Source organism: Leopardus geoffroyi, chromosome A2 (assembly GCF_018350155.1).
Source record: "Leopardus geoffroyi isolate Oge1 chromosome A2, O.geoffroyi_Oge1_pat1.0, whole genome shotgun sequence".
Classification (NCBI taxonomy): Eukaryota; Metazoa; Chordata; class Mammalia; order Carnivora; family Felidae; genus Leopardus; species Leopardus geoffroyi.
Window position 1 is genome coordinate 8,736,132 of NC_059331.1, and position 8,210 is coordinate 8,744,341.

At 59.2% G+C, this 8,210-nt stretch overlaps 1 protein-coding gene across 3 annotated transcripts; it reads right to left on the minus strand.

Annotated features, from left to right (window-relative positions):
• Positions 1-273: 273 nt before the first annotated feature.
• Positions 274-7,619, minus strand: ACP5 (acid phosphatase 5, tartrate resistant). 3 transcript variants are annotated; one of them, XM_045492043.1, is made up of 6 exons: positions 7,525-7,619; positions 2,535-2,622; positions 2,036-2,296; positions 1,699-1,826; positions 1,207-1,552; positions 274-811 (listed from the first exon to the last, which is right to left on the minus strand). In XM_045492043.1, the coding sequence occupies exons 3-6, from the start codon at positions 2,294-2,296 to the stop codon at positions 539-541; spliced, it is 1,008 nt and encodes a 335-aa protein (XP_045347999.1). In that variant the 5' UTR covers positions 2,535-2,622; positions 7,525-7,619; the 3' UTR covers positions 274-538. The 3 variants fall into 3 exon arrangements, with proteins under 3 accessions (XP_045347999.1, XP_045347997.1, XP_045347998.1); XM_045492041.1 differs by lacking the exon at positions 7,525-7,619 and adding an exon at positions 3,784-4,234; XM_045492042.1 differs by lacking the exon at positions 7,525-7,619 and adding an exon at positions 3,578-3,684.
• Between the last annotated feature and the right edge of the window lie 591 nt (positions 7,620-8,210).

Genomic DNA, 8,210 nt, shown 5'->3' on the forward strand with positions numbered 1-8,210 from the left:
GAGCCGAAATCAAGAGTCTGGGATGCTCAACCGACTGAGCCACCCGGGCGCCCCCTTTCGGTTCGGTCTTTACTTCAAATTGCCTCCACGCGTGAGGCCCGCTGAGCGACGAAGGGGCAGCACGGCCCCGACACTCTCAGACCCACGGGTGATGTAACACGCCAGCGAGGGGAGGAGAGAGATGCCCGTGGCACGCGTGCAGCCTCTGCAACTATTTTTTTTTTATTGAATATTCGGCAGTGACAGGTGCTTGGTTCAGGAGAAAGCTTTCCCTCCCTGCCCCCCCCCCCCCCCCCACTGCCTGGAGCTCAGGTTGGACAAGCTCGGCCACGGGGCACGGCACGCCGGCTGGTCCACGTGCGCACGTTGCTTTCACAGACGTGGGCATCCTTGCCACAAGGGCCACCTGGCGCCACCGCTCCTCATCTGTGGTTCTCCCTCTGCTCCGCCGCAGCTCCACGGGCCCGTGAGGAAGCCTGCCCACAGGCACGCGTCCCAGCGGGGCCCAGCCACCCGCCGGCAGGGAGGCCCCCCTGCCTCAGGCCCTAGAGTGGCGCACGCGTGGGTGCTCGGGCCTGGCTCGCCTCGGCAGTCTGGTCTTGAAGAGGGACTTGCCCGAGGCTTCGATGTAAGTGACGCTCATCTCTTTGGGGCTGATCTCCACGTAGGCAAAGCCCCCCAGCGAGTCCTCGGCCCCATAGTGGAAGCGCAGGTAGCCGTTGGGGACCTTGCGCATATGCTTCCTCGAGGGGTCCATGAAGTTTCCGGCCCCGCTCAGCACGTAGCCCACGCCGTTCTCGTCCTGGAGGTACTGAGCACGGAGGGCGCGGGGTCAGGGTCAGCGGCCCCAGCCCCTCGATGAGGCTGACCGCGGGCTTTGTGCCCCCCTGTCTCGAATCCAGGGTCGGGTCTGTCCCCGACCACAGCGTCACCTCGGGCGAGGAGCAGAAACCCTCTGGGCCTCAGTTTCCTCCCCTGTAGCAATGGACTGATCCTGCTTCACAGCTAGAGAAGCGAATGAGCAACTAGGAGCTGGTGGCTGGTTATGACGGCTTTGGGGAAACTTTGGGCTCTTTTCCTGGTTAGACAGCACACAGCTTGAGGGACATTCGGGAGACCGCCAGGCGGCAGGCCGATCCCGGTGTGCCGTGTGGCACGCCGGCTGGGCTGGGGGCCCCTTCCTCACCTCCCCCGCAGACCCCTCACCTGGAGGTTGTGGTCATGGCCGCACAGGTAGGCGGTGACCTTGTATGTGGCCAGCAGCGGCATCAGCTGCTTGACCAGGCAGCGGGTGGGCCCATGCTCGGCGATGGACCACACGGGGTAGTGGCCGGCCACCAGCACATAGTCCTCCTTGGCCGCCGCCAGCTGCTTCTTGAGCCAGGACAGCTGCGTGCGGGCCAGCGCCACGTCACGGGGCCTCTCGGGCTGCTGGCTGAGGAAGTCGTCCGAGTTGCCGCACAGCGTCACTGTGTCCAGCATGAAGATGGCCACAGACACATTGGACCGGGGGACTTTGAAGCGTAGACGGTAGTAAGGGCTGGGGAAGTTCCTGCGGAGGAGACAGAGGCACAGGGCGCCACCTCTTGAGCAGACGAGGCCCGGGTTCGAGCCCTGGGTTGGGCTCTCGGCTCTCGGTCCCCCTGGGCGAGGCGGGGGCCGGGGGGGGGGGTGCGGCATGGCTGGGGGCCGGCTCACCAGCGCTGAGAGATCCTGGAGTAGGCGATCTGCGCGGAGACGTTCCCCAGGTGGTCGTGGTTGCCAGCCAGCACGTACCAGGGCACGTTGCGGAGGGAGGAGGCAGAGAACACATCCTCGAAGGTCTCCTGTGGCACACAGAAGGGACGCCCCACCCCCACCCCCAGGGTCAAGCAGCTACCCCCAGGCTCCCACCAAGTGAGGGGCCGAGGCCAAGGGAGACACGGAGCGCCCCAGGTGCGCACAAGCGTCAGCTTCCCTCTGCCCTCCCCAGAGTCCCAAAGGCCCAGCGGCTTTTCCACGTATGGCCCCCCACCCCCACTCTGGGGTCACACACCCGAAACCTCTTGTCGTTGGCGTCCTGCACGCCAGTGAAGTAGAAATTGTCCCCCAGGGACAGGATGAAGTCTGTGCCTAGGATCTGCACGGTCCTGGCAATCTCCTTGGCATTGGCCATTTCCCGGGCTGTGTAGAACGGGGCATTGGGGACTCCTCCCCAGTCACCCACAGCCACAAAGCGCAGGACTGGGTTGGCCCCGTCAGCCAGGGGGAGCACCAGGGAGGCTTGCAAGATGAGCAGTATAGTCTGTGTGTCCATCTGGGAGGGGAGAGACGGAGCCTGAGGGCCCGGGGCTAAGGCCTGGGCAGCAGGCCCGGGAGACCCCTGCAGGGCTGGCCCCGGGGAAAGCCCTGGGGGGTGGGGGGGGCCCTAGTTCCCAGGACCTCAGGGCAGCAGGGCTGGGAGGGTCAGAGGGTAGGCGGGGCCCGGCCTGGGCCGGGGAAGGGTGGCCGTGCGGGCCCATTCCGGCCTCCCTCGTCCCACACCCCGCACTCACCCTGGGGGAGGCACAAGCCAGTCAGCCGGGGGCTCAGAGAGGCAGGTGAGCTCCTGGGCAGAACTGGCGGTCACTGAGCCTTTATTCCCTGGGGCGGACGGAAATGGATCATTAGTGAGGATGATGCAGTTTCTCCGCAGACTGTTCCAGAAGCCCTCCCCTTGGGTCATGTGAGCTTTGGAGTTCCCCAGTGCTGGACACGGGATTCGGGGTCGGGGGCTGGCCCACGTGCAGCCGCGCCTGCCCTCACGGCCTCTAAGCGTGCCCACACGGGCTCGCTTGTGTCGTGGGCCCCGGGGCACCCGGTGAGGTGCGTGTGCTGGGTCTGGGGCTGAATGTGTGCGCCCCAGCCCGACACCTCCTGTGCGCCCATGTACTCCGGGGACGCGCTTGCTGCCTGTGCACGGGTGTGTCTGAGCTGTTTCCTGTGTGTAGCCAAGCGTGCCTGCCTGGGTCACATGTCTGCTGTGTGCCCGGGAGTCCTTTGTCCCTGTAGATGTGCGCACTGAGCCTGCAAGGCCCCGGGGGGCGTGTCTGTGACATTCGCCTGGGCTCTAAAGTGGAACTTCGTGGGACACCCATCTGTGTCCCCGTTCTGGGCCTGAGTCAGGTTGCGTGTGTTTGGGTTGCGTGTCTCACGTGAGTTGTGTGCCTGGTGGGTGATGTGTGTTCGACAACCTATGGGTTTGAGTCCCAGGGTCACCTCCCTCCCCCAAACGCCAGGGTCTCCCTTTTCCAGGAAGTCCTGCCCACACCTTCCCCTCCTCCCCACCCCCATTCCCCACAGGAGGAACCCAGGCGGGGAGGCAGCTGGTGACACACCTTGTGACCACTGATTTTTGACCCTCACACCCTCAGCGGCTGCCCGCAGGCCCCCCCCCCCCCCCCCCCCCCCCCCGCTCCCCCGCCTCCGGTGGCCGCTGCCCCTGAGAGTAGGCAGGCGCTTGGCCAGTGGGACCTCTGCCCTTGGGGCCCGTCTGACCTGCCCCTCACCTCCCTGCCTTCCTCCACCCGCCCTGATTCCTCCCCTGCGCACTCACGACGACGGGTCCCTCCAGCCAGTTGCGAGGGCTCACCCAGCGCGGAGGTCACCTGCTCAGCGAGGTGAGGTGACCTGCCCCCGGTCACCCAGTGCGGGCTAGCCGGTTGTGCCTCCCGCCCCCGCAGTTCGGACAAACAGGAAGTGGGTCACCGGGGCAGGCGGAGCCCCCTCCCGCGGGGCCGCGGCGGAGGTCACGGCCGGTCTCACCTGCCGGCAGCGGGGCAGGCGGCGTCGCGGGGCCCGGACGGCTGGAGTGCGGGGCGCTCGCGGGCTGCCGGGCTTCGAGGAGGCGGCGGCCCTCTCCGCCCGGCCCGCGGGCCCCGGGGCCGGCCCAGGTGATCCCCGGCGGGGAGGGCGGGCGCCTCGGCCTCCTGGGCTCGGGTGTCCTCCCGGGCCTGGCCCGCCGTCCCCGGAATCCCGCTGGGCCACCGAGCGCCGCCACGCCTCCTCCGGGGCGCAGGCAGCCACGTCTGTAAAATGGGTTAGAGCACCCCGGGGGACGGCCCAGGCCCGCCGATTGGGCTGCAGCCCGGGCCGCCGGGGGCCGGGGCCGGGGCTCAGAGACCGAAGTTCCTCCCTCTGCCTCCCCGCCGCGCGGGCCGAGTCGCCCCCTTCCTCCCCACCTGGGAGGGCCCACGGCCCTCGATCACTGGGTCGGGCCTCACCCTGGGCTGGGCCACCCTCTAGTGAGGAAGTTTGTCGTCTTCAGCCTCAGCTTCCTGGTCTTTAAAATGGGCGCGAGGAGGGCAGGGGCCCCGGGGTGGCTCACTGGGTTAAGCATCCCGCTCTTGATTTCCGCCCAGGTCAGGATCCCAGGGTCCTTCCGTGGAGCCCCGCTTGGGCTCCACGCTGAGCGTGGGGGGCCTGCTTAAGATGCCCTCTCTCTCTCTCTGCCCCCCTCCCCCGCTCTCTTTTTCAAAATAAATAAAATGGGCGTGAGGGCGGTAAAGTCAAATCTTCCCTTAAAGATTAATTCCAAATAGGGTAAGTTGAAATGCTCGGTCCCGCAGCCAGAACTCAACCCTTCCCGCCTCCTTTTCCATGTGGGCTGTACTCAGAAGAGGTAGTGACTTTCCTTCAGAGAATAAAGTGTGGCAAAGCAAAAGACAGGAACCTTACCGCGGAGACACCTGACAGATACCATCTTAACCAAATGGTCCAGGCTCCCATGAAAAAAGTGTGCTTTGAAAATGGGCATGATCAGGGGCGCCTGGGTGGCTCAGTCAGATAAGCGTCTGACATGATCTCACTGTTTGTGAGTTGGAGCCCTGCATCAGGTTCTGTACTGATGGCTCAGAGTCCGGAGCCTGCTTCGGATTCTGTGTCTCCCTCCCTCTCTGCCCCTCCCCTCCTTGTGCTCTCTCTCTCAAAAATAAACATTAAAAACATTTTTTTTTTCAAAAATGAAAATGGGCATAATCCAAGGAAGGTAAAGTTTGATTGAACGGGCATTGAACACCCACTGTAATGCCCAGGACTGGCTGACTCAGCAGCAGTGAACAGGACAGACCGGAATTCCTGCCCTGTTGGGGCTGACATGCTAGGGAAATTCATACTCTAGCTGTTAATTGCTTTCCTTTCTTTGGGGGTGGGGTGGGGTGTTCTCTTTCCATTTTATATTCCATGTACTGTTTGGATTTTTGTTTGAAAAGTCTTGTTAATAGGAGCACCAAGGTGGCTCAGTCAGTTAAGCATCCAACTTCGGCTCAGGTCATGATCTCGTGGTTTGTGAGTTCAAGCCCCCCATTGGGCTCTGTGCTGACAGCTCAGAGCCTGGAGCCTGCTTCGGATTCTGTGTCTCCCTCTCTCTCTGTCCCTCCCCTGCTTGCACTCATGCACGTGCATGCACACGCTCTCTCTCTCAAAGAAATAAACGTTAAAAAAAAAAATTTAAGAAAAGTGTTGTCAGTGAAGAAAGAAAGGAAGAAAGAAAGAAAAAAGTCTTGTTATTTTGCCAGCAGAAATCAATGCAGACTTCCTCTCACCATCCCTGTATGTTAAAATGTAAACTCAGGGGGCACCTGGGTGGCTCAGTTGGTTAAGCATCTGACTTCGGCTCGGGTCATGATCTCACAGCTCATGGGTTTGAGCCCACATGTGGCTCTGTGCTGACAGCTCAGAGCCTGGAGCCTGGAACCTGCTTTGGATTCTGTGTCTCCCTCTCTCTCTGCTCCTCCCCTGCTCTCAAAAGTAAATAAACATTAAAAAAAACAACAAAAAAAAAAGTAAATTCAGGAAACAAAGACCTCACTCCAGATTCAGGGCAATGGGTGTTTTCTGGGGAGACCACAAGACAATGCAGTTGGGGCTGGGGACAAGGGGGATTGGGGAGGTAGGTTCTATTTTATCCCTGCTGTTTTCTTTTACCAACAAAGGGGGGGGGGAATTACCCAAAGCATTTAGGACTAAGTGTTAACATTTGCTTTTTTTTTTTTTTTAAGTTGATTTATTTATTTTGAGAGAGAGAGAGAGAGAGAGAAATGAGTGCAGTGGGGGAGGGGCAGAGATAGAGGGAGAGAGAATCTGAAGCAGGCTCTGCACGGTCAACACAGAGCCCGATGTGGGGCTTGAACTCAGGCACCGGGAGATCATGACCTGAGCCAAAGTAGGATGCTTAACCGACTGAGCCACCCCGGCGCCTCCGTTCATGTATTTAGTGTGAGATCACACAACATTATCGTTATTATCTTTTTGTAACACGTGGTCTTTATAAAAAAGTTACAAAATATTGAACAATAGAAAGAAAATATGACACTCGCCAGTGACACTCTTGCCCAGAGAGTTACTACCCATTAATTTTTTTTTCTGTCAATTTTTCTATGCCCACGTTTGTCTTCAGAAAAATGAGATACTATGGGGCGCCTGGGTGGCGCAGTCGGTTGAGCGTCCGACTTCAGCCAGGTCACGATCTCGCGGTCCGGGAGTTCGAGCCCCGCGTCAGGCTCTGGGCTGATGGCTCAGAGCCTGGAGCCTGTTTCCGATTCTGTGTCTCCCTCTCTCTCTGCCCCTCCCCCGTTCATGCTCTGTCTCTCTCTGTCCCAAAAATAAATAAACGTTGAAAAAAAAAAAAAAGAAAGAAAGAAAAATGAGATACTAGTGAGACTTACCGTTCTATACCTTTTTCAAGTGTTAACATTTCCCATATTTTTTTAAATGAGAAAAATGCAAAAGCTTGGGCACACGATGAACTAAACCAGACTCAGGGGCGCCTGGGTGGCTCAGTCGGTTAAGCGTCCGACTCTTGGTTTCAGCTCAGGTCCTGATCTCACAGTTGGTGAGATCGTTCACGAGATCGAGCCCTGCATCGGGGTCTGCGCTGACAGCGTGGAGGCTGCTTGGGATTCTCTCCCCCCCTCCTACTCGCATGCACACGCTCCCGCTCTCTCTCTCAAAAATAAATCAATTGGGGCGCCTGGGTGGCTCAGTCGGTTGAGCGTCCGACTTCGGATCAGGTCATGGTCTTGCTGTTCGTGGGTTCAAGCCCCGCGTCCGGGCTCGGCGCTGACAGCTCAGAGCCCGGAGCCTGCTTCGGACTCTGTGTCTCCCTCTCTCTCCGCCCCTCCCCTGCTCACGCCCTCTCTTTCTCTCTCTCAGGAATAAATAAAAATTTAAAAAATTTGAAATAAATAATGAATGAACAAACTTAAAAAAATTACACAAAATAAACCAGGCTTTGTGCTGAGCATGTAAGGAGACCTCACGCATTCCTGGCTTTATGTCTCTGGTCACCTCCTGCGTTCTCAATGAGCTCTTATCCTTCCACCGGCCTGGCCGAGCCCTGTTCTGCAGATTTTCTGTGGCGGTGGATGGGGACTTGGCTCACTCCCGCCTTGCTTCCCAACACCAACGTCAATCCCATGGTTGAGTTCCTCCTTTGACTTCTGGAAGCCCTGCCCCCCCCCCCCCCTTCCCCTCTCTCCTTGCAGCCACACTCCTGCGGCCTCTCACCCTTCCTGGAACAGAAGCTCACTCCGACCTCAGGGCCTTGGCTCTGGCCATCCCGCCTGCTACAAGGCTCTTCCTTCCCCAGATATGCCGGGTGGGGGCTCCCCCCCCCGTAGTGTTCAAGTTCCTGTAACTTCACTAAAACGCACCCTGCTCCCACCTGACTCCTCTCACCCTCCGCACCCTCCCTAGCCCTTATCACTCTGCCTGCCTGACACACCACACACCTGTTTATCTTGTTTTCTGTCTCCCTCCCAGAACGAGCTCTTTGGGGACAAGAACTTCCTTGGTCTTGATCACGGCTATGTTTCTGGCATCTAGAATCTGGAACACACAAGGGCTGTTTCCGGGGAATTATTTGGGGAATGGTGGAATGAAGGAATGCCCTTTTAGGACACACCCTTCCCTCCTGTCTGCGTGCAGCCTTCCCCCCCTGCTCTCCTGGCCTCATCTCTCCAGTGGGTTCCACCAGATCTCTTACAGCTGGCTTCAGGTCTAACCTGGTTGTTGTTTATAATCCACCCAGGACACAACTCTTGGAGATATTTCATTGACCCCTGATTACATTCTGCGTCCCGCTCCTGTCTAGGTAGTGCTCAAGTCACTCTAAGGACAACTAATTCCCACCACAGGGCCTTTGCACTTGCCTTTCCCTCCACCGGGCCACTCTCCCTCATCTTGTTATTGAG

Excerpts from the sequence above, each read along its gene's own strand:
- ACP5 (XM_045492043.1), bottom strand. The coding sequence starts at position 2,296 with ATGGACACACAGACTATACTGCTCATCTTGCAAGCCTCCCTGGTGCTC. Across the intron at positions 1,553-1,698 it reads TCCAGGATCTCTCAGCGCTG|GAACTTCCCCAGCCCTTACT; the intron begins GTGAGCCGGCCC and ends TCTCCTCCGCAG. Across the intron at positions 812-1,206 it reads GCCATGACCACAACCTCCAG|TACCTCCAGGACGAGAACGG; the intron begins GTGAGGGGTCTG and ends CTCCGTGCTCAG.